The sequence below is a fragment of the Oncorhynchus nerka genome, linkage group LG24 (genome assembly GCF_034236695.1).
Source record: "Oncorhynchus nerka isolate Pitt River linkage group LG24, Oner_Uvic_2.0, whole genome shotgun sequence".
Classification (NCBI taxonomy): Eukaryota; Metazoa; Chordata; class Actinopteri; order Salmoniformes; family Salmonidae; genus Oncorhynchus; species Oncorhynchus nerka.
The window spans coordinates 33,496,684-33,517,455 of record NC_088419.1 but is presented as its reverse complement, the minus strand read 5'-3'; the positions used below and the strand labels follow the sequence as shown (position 1 = coordinate 33,517,455).

Below are 20,772 nucleotides of genomic sequence, written 5' to 3'. Positions count from 1 at the left end.
AACTCCCCTCACCTGGTTGTCTAGGGCTAAATTGAAAGCAAAAAACAACAGACTAGGCCCTCTATGTAATGAGTTTGACACCCCTACTATAAAGCAGGGTTTCCCAAACTTTGTTCTGGGGTGCTTGTTTCTGGTTTTTGCCCTTGCATTACACAGCTGATTCAAATATATCAAAGCTTGATGAGTTGGTGAATTCAATCATCGGTGTAGTGCTAGGGCAAAAATGTGCACGGGGGGCTGCTATAAAGGATAATCTACTTGGGTTTTGGACTGGGTGTTTAGTGGCTCACATTACATTTTCACTGAACCCGTTTCAACTTCATTCCTCTTTTTACTATGTTGCACAACTTGGGTCCTCAGAAGTTGCAGTGTCTACAAAGGGCCACGTTCAGTAGGCATAAGATGGAAGAAGCATTTACAGATGGAGTTACTACCTGAACTCACTCATAAGAATGCTCATTTTGATCCATTTTATTTATTCCTACCGAAAGTACTATTGGTTTTAAGATACAACTGACTACAGTAACTGAAACCTCAAGCTAGCCAATAACCTGATTTGATCAATAAGTGTCAAGGTCAAATCATACATTGTAGAAGCTTCCCTACTCAACCAGAGTTGTCCACCCTTGATTCAACCTACACAAGTCCCAAATGATAGTTTGGACGTAGAGACACTGCCTGTCATGGTTCCTCTAGGTTTTTTGTTTATTAAAAAAAAGTGTTAATGGGAAAGGAATAATCGTATTAGAAAGAAAAAAATATGGGCTCGTTTGGTCTGTCTAAAAGAATGAGTGGCTATTCACGTTGGTGCTTCTGATTTTTATTGCCTTTCAAATCTAAATGCACTGTGATTAAAATAAGGTCTGGATTGTAAGAAAATTAAACGTTATGGGAAATGTCTGCAGACCGTTCATGTCATTTCTCAAAGCAAGCAAATGCTGCGGGGACAGTGCAATTCTATTATCCATTAACAAGATGTCTGAAATACATTCCACTTAAATGATTGACATTTATACAAATGTTCAAAACAAACATTTCAATTGTATCAAGAGAAAGATGTAGATCATAACTGCAATGATTGCCAAGGCAGGAGCAATACCATACATGAGTGGGAATGAATTAATAATAGCCACCCAGTGGATTTAATAATAAGGGCTGGCATATCTGCCCCCAAAACAGTGTCTTCCAGTCTTGTATGCCAGGACCACCAGACTCCCTTCTTCCTACAGTAGTCTTTTAAGTCCCAAATGGCAACCTATTCCCTACCTAGTGCACTACTTGGGCCCTGGTCAAAAGGAGTGAACTATAAGAAAAAGGGTGCCATTTGGGACAGAGCCCTTGTCAGGCCCTCAAGGTCTTGGACCGCTTTGCAGGAGGCTGCATAATAGGGGCTTTTGTGTCTTCATCTTCCTCCTCATCATCTGCAACAGATGACAGAAAATTACTTTTGTGATCAAGTTACATTTTGGGGAGTGGTTGACAGAAGTGAAAACAAACCAACAGACATGACACAAATAAACATTTATCTCCTCCCCTTCCCACCCATAGGACCTGCTTAAAGTACATTGCTTATAGAGTGATTTTAAAAACTGTCAAGTGTTGTAGTCCATATGTTAATATTGGACTCATTTTAGATTGCATCAGTTACATGAAGCCTGTCACGGACTGAGGTAGGTTCAGTAAAATAATTTGACCAAGCCATATTTATTTTTATGTAGCACAAGATATGGTTACATATTAGTGATCAAATACCAGTTATGTGAGAGATGCATGTTTTAATGATTGAGAGGAATATTCACATCAAATCTATGTTGACACATTTTATGCAGCTTGATAACACACTGTGCAGGCATGACACAAAGCTGATTGATTTGATAGCCGTCATATGTCATAGGCCGCCTACCCATAGTCTCAAGATGGAGGAATAGAACATGGTTTCATCTGAAATGACAGGCTGCAGGCTTTATGTTTTAAACACTTGTAATTTGATAAGTTGTGATATCGGGAAAACTCAATACTCCGATGACGGAATCAATTCATCTGTTCACATGCACACGTAGTAACAATATATGTTTGTACGTCACAGTGGCATCATAGGCACACAAAACAAGTATTTGTAGCCGAGCAAGCTAACGTTAGTCGGTTTGATACTGGGAAGATCTGTGTCATGAAGTAGCTAGCTCAAAGACAGGTATCTAAATTCATTCTCTGATCAACGTGGGCGGTTTATCTGATCATCCAAAGATTTGCTAAGGTTGGGATTTGTCTATATAATGATTTTCATAGCAACTAGCTCTATCTACCGAAAGATGGTGTTCTTCCAGGTCATGATTAGCTAAACAAAATCGATAGATTTCGTGAGACAATAGCCACAATAAAAATAAACAATAGCTAGCCTCAATAGAAGCAGAGCAATTCGCGAACCTTGTTTTGTTTTTATCAACATCCATCGCGGTAGCTAAGCGTGTTGTTAAATGAGCTACCAGTAAGGTTAGCTAGCTAACCAAGCTCACCGTCGTCGACTTGCAAATCCCCCTTGTCATTTCCTCCGCAAAATTGTTCTTCTACAACGAGATCAGTGAGGAGCCCCGATACGTCTGCGTTTAATTTCTTAATCCCCACTATCATAGAACTCAGGTTGTTTTCTGTTTTTATGATAATCTCTTTCTTCAGGCCATCCCTGTATTTTAGCTCTCCTCGTATCTCAGTAGCTGCCATGATTGTTGAACCATGACCCTAGTTTGAACTCTGACCCGAGTCATAGCGGCATTTTGACGTACATTCGATTTGGTCAGCGCCTTGTACTTTGAGACGTTCGCCATATTTGCCCAAATACATATATAAATAACAATCACTAACTAAACCAACAGGTAGACAATATTTTAATTTATCAAAATGTGAAAATCTCTGAAGTGCTTTTCAGAAACTCCCGCCAACAGGGTGAAATATTAGCATAATCCGGAAATCGTGCGGAAATTGTCATTCTGAGAGAGCTACAGTGAGGTGGTTCGATTCATCTAGCCCGGGCGCCCGTGTAAGCATGTTTTGCTTTGACTGAAAGTTGGTTACATTCGACTTGGAACCGGGCTGCCTCCCTGGCGTGAGCCAGCTGCTCTATCTAAATCTGCTCAAAACAATAGTGCCGTAATTAAGCAAGTGCAGTAATTAGTAAGTAAAATAATTTGTAAGTCGCTCTGGATAAGAGCGTCTGCTAAATGACTTAAATGTAAATGTAATGAGTAGGATTATTTCTTTTCCCATGAAAGTGATTGGTTTTCTGCCGTTCAAGTGAAAACTAATTTGACATTGCTAACATGTATTCGATGGAAATATATAGTATGTAATAGTATATATAGTATGTTTCCGGACGATGCAAAATGATGCCTTGTTAACAACATGACCGACCGCACAGATTACTGTTCATTTTGAGATGGGTGTTCCTCCCTCCCCGCTTTCGCCAGATGAAGTGCCGGCCCATTGCCCGGTTCCATCTGGGCCCGTGTAAAATAACTCCCTCAGTGTATCGGGTTTGAGAATAACATAACGTCCAGTGCGCTCCAGTGTTTTTTTGCTTATTGTATCTAATTTATTGTATATTTTGGTGAACAGAGCATTTTGATACATCTTCTCAAGTCCTTCTGGACGTCCATGTTTAGATTTATCTGGCGCTCTACATTTTGCCCTGGAACAGGAACTTGTATTCACACTTTTTTCACCTTCTATTTTCCGAGAATGGCGGCAAATGAGGGAGATGAGGCTACTGTTTCTTTGGTAGATGTTTTGGAAGAAGATGAAGAGTTGGAGAATGAGGCATCTGCTGTTTTAGCTGGTAGTGATTCCGAGAAGTGTTCCTATCCCGAGGTAGGCTATTTGCTCCACATTGTTAGAGAAACACAAATTACCCCAGTTTAAGTTAGCTATAATACAGTTTTGCAGTCTAAGCCAGTGTTTAGTTTCAAATGGATTTTGAAAAATGGAACCTTTAGCGACGTCACCAATTTGATGTCTCCGTCAACCTAAATGACATAATTGTTAATACATTGAACTTGATTCGTATTTTTATTAACTCGTTATAACAAAATGTAACCTGTGGTTTTATCAAATGTAACGTTACATCATTGCCATGGTATACATTGCATTCATGCTCAATCCGAAGGACTCAATGTGATGTCTGTTTCACACGTGTTTGTTTTGATGTGGTCTTGCAGGGCTATGTGAAGCGACAAGCCCTCTATGCTTGCAGCACCTGCACACCAAAGGGGGGCCAGCCAGCCGGAGTCTGCCTGGCCTGCTCCTACAAATGCCATGAAGGCCATGACCTTTTTGAGCTCTACACCAAAAGGTGAGTTTCACTGCATTGTTGAACATTTTTTCAATTAATCTTTCCTCAATTCCTTGCATCCTCTCTCCTTGCCACCTTCTCAAAACCTATTGGAGAAGAAGGTCTGAAGGGAGGGACCTTGGACCTACTCCTCCAATAAGGTTGAGGAGGTGAGGAGCTGGGATGATGAATTCAGATAGAGACGTGGAGTGGACACCTAAAGGATAAGACAGACCAACACAAACGTGGGCCATGCACAATAGATCAAATGTTGGGTGTCGATGAACGGATGTGATGCAGAATTGTCGGGAAATGAACAGAAATACTGTAGGACAATATTTCAGTGCTGTGTGTGTGCCCCTATATCTGTGCTCAAAGGTATTATTGTCCCACACAATGAAATTGGGGAGAGGACGGTGGACCTGTCTCCTTCCGTTTGTTTGTACACTAGTCACATGCGTCTTGCCACAGAGATCTGGCATTTACAAAATTACACTGATTGGGCCAAGGTGGGAGTTATAGTAATTCATTTGTGGTGGATGACATGTTTACTGTTGCCTTGTTTGTCCTGTACCACCATACATCTCACTGCTGGCTTGTCTCTGAAGCTAAGCAGGGCTGGTCCTGGTCGGTCCCTGGATGGGAGACCAGATGCTGCTGGAAGTGGTGTTGGAGGGCCAGTAGGAGGCATTCTTTCCTCTGGTCTAAAACAAATATCCCAATGCCCCAGGGCAGTGATTGGGGACATTACCCCGTATAGTGTGCTGTCTATCAGATGGGATGTTAAATAGGTGTCCTGACTCTCTGTGGTTACTAAAGATCCCATGGCACTTATTGTAAGAGTTGGGGTGTTAACCCCGGTGTCCTGGCTAAATTCCCAATCTGGCCCTCATACCATCATGGCCCTCATCCCCAGCTTCCAATTGGCTCATTCATCCCTCCCTCCTCTCCCCTGTAACTATTCCCCAGGTATTTGCTGTAAATGAGAATGTGTTCTCAGTCAACTTACCTAGTAAAATAAGGGTGAAATAAATATAATCATGAACCACAGCACTCTAGCTTTGTCTGGGATATTGCAGTTGCGAACAGAATTTTCCTATAGTTAATCTTGAGCTGGGAATTTTTGCAGGAATTTCCGCTGTGACTGTGGAAACGGCAAGTTTGAAGAGATGAGGTGCAAGTTATACTCAGTAAGTTTCCTCACATTTATTGAAATTGTGGTAGTTTGAATTAGAGACATTAGGCCAATAACAGCATGATAGGCATGTTTTAAATATGTAGCCAGTTGCTGGTCTGGCAAAATATATTGGCACCCTTGCACTTTTCTTAAATAATATCCTATTTCTTCCAAAATAAGTTGAAATTGAAAACAACTTTTGGTCTCCACAACATGATATTAGATTTTCAACATTGCAGAACCAGTTTTATTTTTGTGCAATATGTAACTTTTAGGGGACCTAACCAAATTCACATACAGTTGAAGTCGGAAGTTTACATACACTTAGGTTGGAGTCATTAAAACTTATTTTTCAACCACTCCACAAATTTCTTGTTAACAAACTATAGTTTTGGCAAGTCAGCTAGGACATCTACTTCGTGCATGACAAGTCATTTTTCCAACAATTGTTTACAGACAGATTATTTCACATATAATTTACTGTATCACAATTCCAGTGGGTCAGAAGTTTACATACACTAAGTTGACTGTGCCTTTAAACAGCTTGGAAAATTCCAGAAAATGTCATGGCTTTAGATGCTTCTGATAATTTTAGTCAATTGGAGGTGTACCTGTGGATGTATTTCAAGGCCTACCTTCAAACTCAGTGCCTCTTTGCTTGACATCATGGGAAAATCAAAAGAAATCAGCCAAGACCTCTGAAAGAAATTGTAGACCTCCACAAGTCTGGTTCATCCTTGGGAGCAATTTCCAAATGCCTGAAATGCATCTGTACAAACAATAGTACGCAAGAATAAACACCATGGGACCACGCAGCTGTCATACCGCTCAGGAAGGAGACGCGTTATGTCTCCTAGCAATGAACGTACTTTGTTGCGAAAAGTACAAATCAATCCCAGAACAGCAAAGGACCTTGTGAAGATGCTGGAGGAAACGGGTACAAAAGTATCTGTATCCACAGTAAAACAAGTCCTATATCGAAATAACCTGAAAGGCCGCTCAGGAAGTAAGAAGCCACTGCTCCAAAACCGCCATAAAAAAGCCAGACTACGGTTTGCAGCTGCACATCGGGACAAATATCATACTTTTTGGAGAAATGTCCTCTGGTCTGATGAAACAAAAACATAAATGTTTGGGCATAATGATCATAGTTATATTTGGAGGAAAAAGGGGGATGCTTGCAAGCCGAAGAACACCATCCCAACCGTGAAGCACGGGGGTGGCAGCATCATGTTGTGTGGGTGCTTTGCTGCAGGAGGGACTGGTGCACTTCACAAAATAGATGACATCATGAGGCTGAAAAATGATGTGGATATATTGAAGCAACATCTCAAGACGTCAGTCAGGAAGTTAAAGCTTGGTCGCAAATGGGTCTTCAAATGGACAATGACCCCAAGCATGCTTCCAAAGTTGTGGCAAAATGGCTTAAGGACAACAAAGTCAAGGTATTAGAGTGGCCATCACAAAGCCCTGACCTCAATCCCATAGAACATTTGTGGGCAGAAATGAAAAAGCGGGTGCGAGAAACGAGGCCTACAAACCTGACTCAGTTACACCAGCTCTGTCAGGAGGAATGGGCCAAAATTCACCCAACTTATTGTGGGAAGCTTGTGGAAGGCTACCTGAAACGTTTGGCCCAAGTTAAACCATTTAAATGCAATGCTACCACAAATACTAATTGAGTGTATGTAAACTTATTACCCACTGGGAATGTGATGAAAGAAATAAAAGCTGAAATAAATCACTCTACTATTATTCTGACATTTCACATTCTTAAAATAAAGTGGTGATCCTAACTGACCTAAAAACAGGGAATTGTTTACTAGGATTAAATTTCAGGAATTGTGAAAAACTGAGTTTAAATGTATTTGGCTAACGTGTATGTAAACTTCCGACTTCAACTGTAGATGTGAGTTAAAGATCTGTCATTTTCATTGAAAGCAAGTTTAAGAAGCGATAGATCTGTTTTATGTGCGCTATTTGTATGCTTCCTGTTTTAAAGTTTAGTTTTTGCGTCTTTTACTTTCAGTTTTGTACCCCAGCTTGAAAATACAATATTTTTGTTAATGGAAAAGATATTCCTCGGCGGTTTAGATTCGAGGTCGACCGATTATGATTTTTCAATACCGATACCGATTTTTGGAGGACCAAAAACTTGATACCGATTAATGTAATCGGCCAATTTAAAATAAAATACAACTTTTTTTATTTTGTAATAATGACAATACTGAATGAACACTTATTTTAACTTAATATAATACATCAATCAATTTAGCCTCAAATAAATAATGAAACATGTTCAATTTGGTTTAAATAATGCAAAAACAAAGTGTTGGAGAAGAAAGTAAAAGTGCAATATGTGCCATGTAAGGAAGCTAACGTTTAAGTTCCTTGCTCAGAACATATGAAAGCTGGTGGTTCCTTTTATCATGAGTCTTCAATATTCCCAGGTAAGAGGTTTTAGGTTGAAGTTATTATAGGAATTATAGGACTATTTCTCTCTATACGATTTTGTATTTCATATACCTTTGACTATTGAATGTTCTTATAGGCATTTTAGTATTGCCAGTGTAACAGTATAGCTTCCGTCCCTCTCCTCGCTCCTACCTGGGCTCAAACCAGGAACACATCGACAACAGCCACCCTCGAAGCAGCGATACCCATGCAGAGCAAGGGGAACAACCACTCAAAGTCTCTGAGCGAGTGACCCCGCTAACTAGCTAGCCATTTTACATCGGTTACACCAGCCTAATCTCGGGAGTTGATAGGCTTGAAGTCATAAACAGCTGCTGTTTGAATGAATGCTTACGAACCTGCTGCTGCCTACCATCGCTCAGTCAGACTGCTCTATCAAATCATAGACTTAGTTATAACGTGATAACACACAGAAATACGAGCCTTAGGTCATTAAGATGGTAGAATCATCTCGAAACTATCATCTCGAAAACAAGACGTTTATTCTTTCAGTGAAATACTGAACCATTCCATATTTTATCTAACGGGTGGCATCCATAAGTCTAAATATTCCTGTTACATTGCACAACCTTCAATGTTATGTCATAATTACGTAAAATTCTGGCAAATTAAGGGGTCCAAACTGTTGCATATACACTGACTCTGCGTGCATTGAACGCAGAGAAGTGACACAATTACACCTGGTTAATATTGCCTGCTAACCTGGATTTCTTTTAGCTAAATATGCAGGTTTAAAAATATATACTTCTGTGTATTGATTTTAAGAAAGGCATTGATGTTTATGGTTAGGTACACATTGGAGCAACGATACGCACCACATCAATTATATGCAACGCAGGACACGCTAGATAAATTAGTAATATCATCAACCATATGTAGTTAACTAGTGATTATGATTGATTGATTGTTTTTTATAAGTTAAGTTTAATGCACGCTAGCAACTTACCTTGGCTTACTGCATTCGCGTAACAGGCAGTCTCCTCGTGGAGTGCAAATGAGAGGCAGGTGGTTAGACGTTGAACTAGTTAACCGTAAGGTTGAATCCCCCGAGCTGACAAGGTAAACATCTGTCGTTCTGCCCCCGAACGAGGCAGTTAACCCACCGTTCCTAGGCCGCCATTGAAAATAAGAATGTGTTCTTAACTGACTTTCCTAGTTAAATAAAGATTTTAAAAAATATTTTTAAAATCGGTGTCCAAAAATACCGATTTCCGATTGTTATGAAAACTTGAAATCGGCCCTAATTCCTCTAGTTTAGATGGTACAATGATTCTCTACACTATACTTTCTTGTTTCGTCACAAACTGAAACTATTAGAATTTTAGTAACCAGGAAATTACTGAACGATTTCTGCATAGTGCATCTTTAAATTTTACCATTTCAATTTGAAAAATAAAGGAAAATGGCATTGCAGCCATCAAAGAGCTTGCTGTACCTTTCTACTGGCAGTTTTCCCCACTCTTCAGGAGTAAACTGCTCTAATTCTTCAATGTTTGAGGGGTGCCCTCCACCAACTGGTTGTCTGTAGCAAATTGAGTTACAAAACCATGATGAATCTGCAAAAATCTCGTATCATTCTGAGTGTGGTTTTATGGGAAGTATCTTATTGTAAATACATTTACATTTTTCGCCTGTATTTTGTACATTTTCACCCCAAATTCTCATTACCGAAATGCGTCCGGATTCATTTCTGGTATTTAAAAAATAAAACGTATTTTAATAAACCAAATATGTTGCGGTAGTTTGTCCATAAACCATAACATTTACATTAAACTATAGTATTTATTACCTACAAACACTGTGGACTAGTTTGTGTAAAAACTCCAATCAGTTTTTAAATAAAATGATGATGCGTCATCTAGAGGAGTAGTCCTTAGATAGGCACAAGTTTTATTTGATTATTTAAAAAGTATTTATCCAGGCAAGTCAGTTAAGAACCAATTCTTATTTACAATGACGGCCTACCCCGGACGACACTGGGCCGTCCTATGGGACTCCCAATCACTGCCTGTTGTGATTCAGCCAGGAATCAAGCCAGGGTCTGTAGTGACGCCTCTAGCACTGAGATGCAGTGCCTTAGACTGCTGCGCCACTCGGGAGCCCCGAAATGTATACGATTATATGCCTTCAAAATTAGGTTCTTATTGTCAAACACCCAGTTTACCCCACTTCACCTTCTCATTACAGAAACAGATGAGTCATTTAATTGAATTATAATTTCATTTAGGTGAATTTTCAGTGTTATGTTTAACTCAGGCCTTTTCATTAGGGAGAAATGTTAAAAAATAATGTGTTTAACTTTTTTGGGACATCGAAAGCTGTTAAGGTAATTCTCAACTTATTTTGTGAGAGTGACCCAACTGCTGTTTTCAGCTCCCTATTGGATGTGATTCAGATCTGGACTTTTTGCTGGCCACTCCAGAACAGTCCAGTGTTTCTTCTTAAACCATTCCAGGGTGCTTTTGATGTGTGTTTGGGTTGCTTGAAAACCCACAACCTTCAACAGAGACACCGTTTTTGGACACTGGGTTAAACGCTGCACTCCAAAACACCTTGATAAGCTGCTGATTTTATGATCTCTTGCACACACAGGCTCCGCCCCTGTACTAGAGGCAGCAAAGAAACCACACAGCATTATCAAACCTCCCCTTGTTTGATTTTAGGGAGGGTGTTCTTTTCTTTGAATGCTTCATTTGGTTTTTGGTAAACTGCTGAAGGAGGCTCAAGAAAGCCTGATTGCACTTCTCAACAACCCACCTAAACAAGCCTAAATCCAGGAGAAAATATTCTGTGTACCAAAAAACAAAATTATAGCTCTTTGGAAATAGAGATCAGCGCTGTGTTTACTGACGACCAAAAACAGCAATTCTCAAACACTGAAGAATTAGAGTAATTTGCTTCAGTTATTTTTCTCCAGTTATCTTGGCCAAAGGCTGTGCAACCAAGTACTAGCTTCAGGGTGTCAACAATTTTGTCCATGCCATTGGTCTCTCAATTAAAATGATCAAATTAAGCATACAAAAATAAAATTGGTTTTGCAATGTTGAGAATCCAATAATTGTGGTGCGTTTTTAATTTAATTTCAACTTAAAGAAATAGGGAATTATTTAAGAAAAGTGCAAGGGTGGCAATATAGTTGTCCGAAACTATACATCTAGGACTGTGTTAATCAAACCTGGTCCTGGGGACCCAAAAATAATCAGGCTTGATGAAGTGTGTTAGTTCTAAGGCAAAAACAAAAATATGCACCCCTTTGGGTACCCAGGACCATTGATTGAGAGACTTTGATCAAGGCATAGAGTTCTGCATGGTCCATGATGTTACTGATTTCACTGTCTTCTAGGACAAGGATCAGTTGAACACGGAGAACAAATACAGCCACAATTTTGTTGGTCTGTATTGCACCTGTAACAGGCCATATCCAGACCCAGAAGACCCGGTGAGAGTTGACCATTCACCTCAAATAGTCTATGAATTGGTTTTTGAAGAAAAAAAAAATCAGTATTCTAGTGAAGATCTATTGACCAAAACATGTCTTTCCCAGGTTGAAGATGAGATGATACAGTGCATTGCCTGTGAGGACTGGCTTCATGGCAGGGTAAGGCTTTTGTGGAGCACTAAAGCATAAGGATGTGTTGAAGATGCACAGGTCCCTGGGCTTGTATACTCCCCTATGTATTTATTTGGACAGTGAAGCTAAAATGTTTAATTTGGCTCTATACTCCAGCATTTTGTATTTGCGATGAAGTGTTTCATATGACGTGACGGTACAGAATGTAACCTTTTTATTTGAGGGTATTTTCATACATCTGTTTTACCGTTTAAAAATGACAGCACTTTATGTATCTAGTCCCCCATTTGAAGATGTCATAAGTATTTGGGCAAATTCACTTAAACATTACATGACCAAAAGTATGTGGACACCTGCTCGTCAAACATCTCATTCCAAAACCATGGGCATTCATATGGAGTTGGTCCCCCCCTTGGCAGCCTCCACTCTTCTGGGAAGGCTTTCCACTAGATGTTGAAACATCGCTGGGGGACTTGCTTCCATTCAGCCACAAGAGCATTAGTGAGGTCGGGCACTGATGTTGGGTGATTAGGCCTGGTTCACAGTTGGCGTTCCAATTCATCCCAAGATGGGGTTGAGTTCAGCGCTCTGTGAAGGCCAGTAAAATTCTTCCATAGAGATCTCGACAAACCAGTTCTGTATGAACCTCACTTTGTGCACGGGGGCTTTGTCATGCTGAAACAGGAAAGGGCCTTCCCCAAACTGTTGCCACAAATTTTGAAGCACAGAATCGTCTAGAATATATGTATGCTGTAGCGTTAAGATTTCCCTTGGAATTAAGGGGCCTAGCCCGAACCATGAAAAACATCCTCTACCAAACTTTACGGTTGGTGCTATGCATTGGGGCAGGTAGCGTTCTCCTGGCATCCACCAAACCCAGATTCGTCCATCGGACTGCCAGATGGTGAGGCGTGATTCATCGCTCCAGAGAACACATTTCCACTGTTCCAGAGTCCAATGGTGGCAAACTTAACACCACTCCAGCCGACACTAGGCATTGCACATGGTGATCTTAAGCTCCCGACGAACAGTTCTTGTGCTGACGTTGCTTCCAGAGGCAGTTTGGAACACTGTAGTGAGTGCTGCAACCGAGGACAGATGATTTTTACGCCCTACAGCACTCGGCAGTCCCGTTCTGTGATCGCGGCTGAGTCATTGCTACTAAACATTTCCACTTCACAATAACAGCACTTACAGTTGACCAGGGCAGCGCTAGCAGGACATACATTTGACTAACTGACTTGTTGGAAAGGTGGAATCCTATGACGTGCCATGTTGAAAGTCACTGAGCTCTTCAGTAAGGCCATTCTACTGCCAATGTTTGTCCTTGGAGATTGCATGGCTGTGTGCTCGATTTTATACACCGGTCAGCAAAGGGTGTGGCTGAAATAGCCAAATCCACTCATTTGAAGGGGTGTCCACATACGTTTGACTACACATTTGCAGTTTGTTGTGGTTCAGATTATATTGTGCTTAGTAGAAGTGAATGCTGAATAATGTATTGTCATTTGGGAGTTACTTTTATTTTACATAATATTATATGTTTGTGGATGCTACCATGATTATGTATAATCATGAGCAAGAAAGTTACAGAAGCACAAAGATCATATCCCCAAGACATGCTTACCTCTCACCATTACCAATAAGGAAATGTTAGTCTTTTTTAGGGGGTATGATATTTGTGAATATAGGCCTTGGACAGATCAGGTCTTTACAATGCCAGAACTATTAAACACAGGGTTCTAAAACATTTGGTCACGAAGAGCTACTTGGTGTGCAAGGTTTTGTTACAACCCAGCACAATGGATTCAGCTAATCATGGTCCAAATTTAATGGGTTTGTTCAGGAGGAAGCAACATATGGTAAAACGGAAAGCGAAAATGAGCATTCTTATTGGACAGGTTTGGATAAGAGCTCTGTTTCAAAATGCTTTCTTGTGTTTTATGCCTACTGAACACAGCCCATAATTTATTGATTAATTGTGCTAGAACAAAAGCCTGTACACCCAGTAGCTCTCCATCACCAGAGTTGGAGAACCCTGGTTTAACATCTTGGGAACCACATCAAGATAATATACGGATCCTGTAATCTGTGAAGTCCTATATCTGGAACGCATCCCGAGTATTTAACTCAAGACCGGCCTGGTCTTTACCCTGGTCTTTACTGTGTACACTTGATGCCATAGCTGCTATATGTATATCGTATATGAGTGTTATTACGTTTTTTTTATCCAGCACTTGGGTTGCCCTGTGCCAGAGTGTGTGGAGCTCCAGGAGATGGTGTGCGAGTCCTGCATGAACAATGCTCCTTTCCTGTGGGCCTACGCCACCCATCTGGCAGGTACTCATAGAGATTCTAGAATTCACAGTGATTCTTTATGTAGTTCTATGGGTACTCTCATTACCTTCAGTTTACTGGCATGCCCCAATTAACAAATTCAGAAAGAAAACACTTCAGGATAGGAGACATTCTTTAGACCTACCACATTGTGTTTTGTTTATGCTTCTATGTGAACGTACAGGTAACTGCCAAAATTAAGGAAACGTCAACATCAAGTTTCTTAATAGGGCGTTGGGCCACCAGAACAGCTTCGATGCACCTTGGCATAGATTCTACAAGTGTCTGGAACTCTGTTGGAGGGATGAGACACCCTTCTTCCACGAGAAATTACATTATTTGGTGTTGGGAAAACCCCAAATAAGTGTTCAACTGGATTGACATCTGGTGATTTAAGACCCCTCTTTCAAGTTCAGAGATCTCTTCTAGCCATGGTAGCCAAAATAATGGGCAACTGGACATTTTTAAACATTACCCTGAGCATAATGGTTTGTTAATTGCATAATTAACTCAGGAACCACACCTGTGTGGAAGAACCTGCTTTCAAAATACTTTGTATCCCTCACTGACTTAAGCGTTTCCTTTATTTTGGCAGTTACCTGTACAGTACTAATGAAACCTGCAGTAACTAGTGAACAAGAGGCTATGGTTTGCGGTAGAGCAGTTTACTTCAATGGGTGACTAAAATACTAAAGTGCCGTTAGCTATTGAGGTCGATGTGTGCACGATTTCATGCCCCCTCAAGGATTTTTAAGGTCCAATTCAGCCGTTTTGATCTCAATATCAAATAATTTCTGGGTAACAATGATTTACCTTACTATGATTTCTTTTCAATGAAAATGGTCAAAAATAAACTAAATAGCTTCTTAGCGAAGAGCAATTTCTCAAGCAAGAATTTTGTTAGGACTGTCTGGAGGTGGTCTGAGTGGGAAAGCTGAAAACTAGCTGTTATTGGCAGGGAGGTTTGAGACTCATTGGTCTAACTAATTAAATCACCACGCCGGCCAAAACACCATCCCACCAAACCAGGCTGAAATTTCAGGCGGCCTTTTCAAACAGCTCTTACACTAAAACGGCATTATCATTTTCACTATTATTCCAGCCTCAGTGTGGAAATATGTACAGTACCAGTCAAAGGTTTGGACACCTACTCATTCCAGGGTTTTTCTTTATTTTTACTATATTCTACAATGTAGAATAATAGTGAAGACTTAAACTATGAAATAACACATATGGAATCACACTCATTCTCTCAACCAGCTTCATGAGGTAGTCACCTGGAATGCATTTCAATTAACAGGTGTGCCTTGTTAATTTGTAGAATTTCTTTCCTTCATGTATTTCAGCCAATCAGTTGTATTGTGACAAGGTAGGGTTGGTATACACAAGATATACCTATTTAGTAAAATACCAAGTCCATATTATGGCAAGAACAGCTCAAATAAGCAAAGCAGAGAGAAACGACAGTCCCTCATTACTTTAAGACATGAAGGTCAGTCAATCTGGAAAATTAAGAACTTAGTTTCTTCAAGTGCAGGTGCAAAAACCATCAAGCGCTATGATGAAACTGGCTCTCATGAGGACCGCCACAGGAAAGGAAGACCCAGAGATCCCTCTGCTGCAGAGGATAAGTTCATTAGAGTTACCAGCCTCAGAAATTGCAGCCCAAATAAATGCTTCAGAGTTCAAGTAGACAGACACATCAACATCAGCTGTTCAGAGGAGACTGTGTGAATCAGGCCTTCATGGTCGAATTGCTGCAAAGAAACCACAACTAAAGGACACCAATGAGAAGAAGAGACTTGCTTGGGCCAAGAAACACGAGCAATGAACATTAGACCAGTGGAAAGCTGTTCTTTGGTCCGATGAGTCACAATTTGAGATTTTTGCTTCCAACCGCCGTGTCTTTGATAAGCAGAGTAGGTGAACGGATGATCTCCGCATGTGTGGTTCCCACCGTGAAGCATAGAGGTGTGGGGGTGCTTTGCTAGTGACCCTAATTTATTTAGAATTCAAGACACACTTAACCAACATGGCTACCACAGCATTCTGCAGCTATACGCCATCCCATCTGGTTTATGCTTAGTGGGACTATGATTTGTTTTTCAAAAGGACAATGACCCAACACACCTCCATGCTGTGTAAGGGCTATTTGACCAAGGAGAGTGATGGAGCGCTGCATCAGATGACCTGGCCTCCACAATCAACCGACCTCAACCCAATTGAGATGGTTTGGACTGCAGAGTGAAGGAAAAGCAACCAACAAGTGCTCAGCATATGTTGGAAAAGCATTCCAGGTGAAGCTGGTTGAGAGAATGCCAAGAGTGTGCAAAGCTGTCATCAAGGCAAAGGGTGGCTACTTCGAAGAATCTAAAATATTTTGATTTGTTTAACACTTTTTTTGGTTACTACATCATTCCATATGTGTTATAACACGGTGTCAAATGATATAAGTCAGAATAAAACACTAGACATTCCTAGGACAATCAGAGGCTTCTCTGTCGAATAAACTTGTCTCTGGCTCCATCCAGGGTTCTGCCTAGGAGTACAGCTACGATCGGAAGTATTTTTACGCAGCAGGTTAGGAGACTTAGGTTAAGGTCAAGGAAAGAGTTGGGGTTAGCTAAAATGCTGTCCTAACCTGCTATGAAAAGTCACTTCCGGCTGTAACTGTACTCCCTCACCTGTTTTCCACGTCACATCAAAAGGGCGGCCTTGGAAAAGCTCCTCTGCCGGTAGACTTGCTCACAACACAGACATGACAAAAACATAGCTGGTTTCCCATCGAACAGGCGGCTCTAAATATATAACTTAGATAGCGGTTTGATAAATGGGGGGGGGGGACTACTACATTATTGAAAATATTGCCTTGCTAGATTGATGAATACAGCCATTGTAAAACAGTGCAAAGAGCCTATCAGCTCTTAAGTGGCTCCATGTTGTTTTGTATTTCTCCTCCAGTGCCCGCTGCGACCAAAGCCAGCCCCTGCAAAGCAGAAGGGGAGGTGACGAATGAAGAGGGGGACCGTGAGGAGGGCAAGAACACAACAGAGGAGGCCTCCACGAGCCTCAATAACCAGGGTGAAGAGAAGGTACTCACTCCACACAAAGCTTCATATACACAATGTTACGAGAACAATGAATAGCATTTTATTTCTTGCAGTACATTGAATATCATGAATGAACCAGTAATGGGTATCTTGGTTTAAAAGTATCACTGAGAAAGCGATATTATTACCAGATAAAACAGATGGATGGAACTATATTATGTGGAAAAGATTTCCAATGCGTCTTCATGCATTTTGTTTTCTTATGCTTTAGGTACACATGTTTCAGAAGTCAAAGTTACTGCTTTCACCACTGTTGACAGCATTGCATCCATGCAGAGCAGGGAAAGGGGACTGTCGGTATCAACCACCAGGTGGCTTCAGTCCTCTAACAGTCAGCATGAGATGAGTGCACAGAACCAGGCTGTGCTAGTTTCCTGTGGGTATTTAGGGGATAAATGGCCCGTGCCATGCGCAGATTCTCTGGTCTGCGGGGAGCAGCCCCAAGGCTTTGCGGCGCCCGCATATCAACAAGAATGATTTCATTAGTCAGCCTCTGAGGCGAGCAGGAAATTGAAGCCAGCCTTATTTGACAGAAAATATGGCAGCCCACGATTTGCCCCCTCCCGCAGGGGCCCGGTGAGCTCGCACATTTGCATGCACCAAAGACAGAAGTCACTCTTATACAACTGGCAACTGTTTTTTTTTGGCGTGTCCTCGTAATTTTGGTTTGGAATTTAAGGGAGTGGTCTGTCTACTGGCGAGGTTGTGCAAGGTAATGGGCCTTGATAAGATACTTAGGAAATGTTTCCTTTCCTTAGACTTAACAGATTATACCGGGCACGATAAGTCAAAGCAAGGTGTTCACTTTCTACCCTCATCCTTTTAACCTCTTCATGTCTAACCTTTTGTAATCATATTGTGGAAAAGATTCATCTTTTGAGTGTTCAGAGGACATTGTGTGATATCTGTCCTACTCGCAGGTCAAATCCAATGGGGTGCCAGGCTGCAAAAGGAGGCACCAGGAGATGGAGGGAGGCTCCCCCTCCAAAGCCCCCTCAGAGTGCAGACTCATGGAGCTGGGGGGCACAGGTACAGAGAGAGCAGAGTTTGGAGCTGTATTCTGGCCCTCAGCCTGGAGAACCAAACTCTGTTCCTGTGTCAGCTGCAAGGTATGTCTTCACCACTTATCCCGTCAACCCGGCTGCTACTCTGTTCTCTGCTTCAGCCATTTTAGAAGGAAGTCAAACAGCCACAATCTGAGGTGTATTCACTGGGAACCAAATGGGCTGAAAGTGGGAGGGACTAACCTGAATTTGCCCAATAAGAAACGCTGGTTTTCGGTGCAAAATGTTTTGTTACAGTGTGCACTAATGAATACATCTGTTTTATTGTAGAACAGGTAAATACATGCATGTTGTTTAGGCCTTTTAATTTGGTGTGTATGTACGAGTAGTATCTTGCAAAACAAATCAAAGGCATAATACACCCAAATAAAAATGGTTTATGATCAGAATTACTGCATATTTATGTAGTTGAGTAGGCCTATATCGTTCGTAGAATTACTATTGACAATAGGAAAACTCTGCTCACCTGTTTCCTCCCCCCAGCAGAAATCCTATGCTGAAGCTGGTATGTCCTTTCTCCTGGATGAGTCGGACACGGTCTTGGCCTACGAGAATAAAGGAAAGACCACAGAACAGGAGCAGGCGGGGACCGCCGAGGGTCGCGACCCCCTGATGTCGGCCCTTAATACCCTGGGCCGGGTTCAGCAGCTGGAGATAATCCACGGTACGAGGTGGTGGTGTTAAAGAAGAGACTAAACCATTTCTCTCCCTATCCCTTTGATGTTTGCAGGTCTGAAGGTTCTGGATAGGTATGTGAAGTAGAGGAGTTTCCACCATTATTGCTTACACTGTACAGACCTGCAACCATCAAAGCATTAGGGGTAGGGAGAGAATTTGGACCATCTGACAGGGAGAGAGTGAATGAAGGAAAGAGGTGAGGCAGGTGTTGGATGAGTAGTTAGAGCCATTCCCTCAGATGTATTGATTGAAATACAGATGATTTATTTTGTGTGGAGACAACTATCGGTGCTGCAATCAAAAAAGAGCTTATTTTTAAAATACCCCCCTCCCTTCACAGGGTACAATGACATGAAGACTGAGCTGAAGGATTTCCTGCAGAGATTTGCTGCAGAAGGAAAGGTAATTAAAACCTGCAGATTTATCAGTGTACACACTATTTAGTTGAATGATCAATCATATCAGCATCATTGTATTTTGGTCCTCAGTTGATGTTCACTATCCCAGTGTCGCAAACCAGCCTTTATAATGATAGTATTGATGAGGATTGTTTTGCTCGATCTTCACATTGTGGTCACTGAATCTGGAATGCACCTCCTGGCGGTCCTGTCCTTGGTGTGTGACCATGAGATCAAACTTTATTTAAAGTAACTGCCCGATGAAAATCTAATTCTGTCAAACTCAATACTCCTAGCATGACCTAGACTCCATCTTTTGTTTGTAGCTGAAGTCGCTACACCCAATAAGAGGAATAAAAAGTTTGTGCCCCATTTCTCACCCCCCAGGTAGTGACTCCCGAAGACATCCGTCAGTTCTTCCAACAGCAGCAGAACCGCAAGAGACGACGGGCCAACGCGGGCCAGTACTACTGCAGCTGAGCAGTCTCCATTCAGACAACTACCGGTCTCCCCCTCTCCACATTTCCCCAACACCTGTCAGTATAGTTGTATTTCTTTTTCTTCTTCCCACTGAATGTCATTGCCTTGCGTCCAATATCATCTTCTAGTACAACTCCTCAGATGTTATGTTTAAACAAATAAAAATGCAGTAAACAAAAAAAAAAAGGTCTATTGAACATTGTATGAGCTTTTGTGTTATTGTTCTGGGCAGTATGCTTTGTTGTCCTGTACTCGGGACGCTGCAATGTGATTTGTCTATTGAGGCTAAGCAGGTTAATGAACTGGCATTTGGTTGATACTTTGGTTATCTTTTTCTAGAGGGAATTATTAGTCTATCATTGCTCTCCCTCAAACACTTTTTGTTTAAACTGGAGAGAAAGCCTAAGTTCAGTTTGCCTGACAGCAAGTGTTCCAGACAACAGACAGAGCAGTGACCCCATGACCTTTTATTTACCTTTTTATTTGAATAAACATCAATGGATTTGCTCTTAAAACTCATTAGAACAATGCATTATCAAAACTGGTTAAGCTGGTCATCGTTCCCATAACACGCTTTCTCTCAACTCATTCCTTTGACAATTTATAATTTTGTATTTGTCCTTAGTTGCAATTTCCTTAGTGCCGTTACAGCTGTTTGTAGATCGCATGATTGCAGAACCCTGGCCCATTAGTACGGTTGGTATTTTAAAGGACCACGTTAAATGTTACCATTGGTTTCCCTGTTCCTTTTTAATGTTCACTCTAAGAAATAAAGCTATGAATAATGTAAATTGTTTTAGCGTTATTGTTACTTACAGCAGTTACACCTGGGAACCATCAACCCATCCATTAGAGAATATAATGGAAGTTTAAATATTGTTTTGCTATCTTTAATACCCACATGCTGATTTGACATCTGGCAAACCATTAATAAGGGGATATTTTAATCAAACTATCACACCAGAAATGGAGTTTAGCCAATCGCTCAGATGGTAATAAATCTCTTCCTTGTGAATGTGTTGCTAACATTAGCGTATGCAGTAGTTGGATACGTTTGCTGACTGAATAAACTTTTTTCTAAAATGATTGACAAGTCATGTGGTCCTTCTCTAGCCTCATTAGACCATCCTGATCTTGCGAGTTTGAGTTTACACAGTATGA

General features: G+C 41.1%; 1 protein-coding gene across 4 annotated transcripts; it reads left to right on the top strand.

Annotated features, from left to right (window-relative positions):
- The first annotated feature begins 2,113 nt into the window (after nt 1-2,113).
- Nucleotides 2,114-20,697, top strand: ubr7 (ubiquitin protein ligase E3 component n-recognin 7). 4 transcript variants are annotated; one of them, XM_029631608.2, is made up of 12 exons: nt 2,114-2,191; nt 3,732-3,861; nt 4,209-4,342; nt 5,451-5,511; nt 11,317-11,412; nt 11,518-11,571; nt 13,779-13,884; nt 16,843-16,973; nt 17,912-18,100; nt 18,539-18,719; nt 19,074-19,135; nt 19,519-20,697. In XM_029631608.2, the coding sequence occupies exons 2-12, from the start codon at nt 3,733-3,735 to the stop codon at nt 19,609-19,611; spliced, it is 1,236 nt and encodes a 411-aa protein (XP_029487468.1). In that variant the 5' UTR covers nt 2,114-2,191; nt 3,732; the 3' UTR covers nt 19,612-20,697. The 4 variants fall into 4 exon arrangements, with proteins under 4 accessions (XP_029487468.1, XP_029487469.1, XP_029487466.1 ...); XM_029631609.2 differs by lacking the exon at nt 2,114-2,191 and adding an exon at nt 2,890-3,168; XM_029631606.1 differs by lacking the exon at nt 2,114-2,191 and having other exon boundaries at nt 3,276-3,861.
- The last annotated feature ends 75 nt before the right edge of the window (nt 20,698-20,772 follow it).

Bases quoted from the DNA above. Each gene is read 5' to 3' on its own strand.
- ubr7 (XM_029631606.1), top strand. From the start codon at position 3,649: ATGTTTAGATTTATCTGGCGCTCTACATTTTGCCCTGGAACAGGAACT. The intron at 18,720-19,073 runs GTACGAGGTGGT...CTCCCTTCACAG, and splicing joins GCAGCTGGAGATAATCCACG to GGTACAATGACATGAAGACT. The intron at 19,136-19,518 runs GTAATTAAAACC...CTCACCCCCCAG, and splicing joins GATTTGCTGCAGAAGGAAAG to GTAGTGACTCCCGAAGACAT.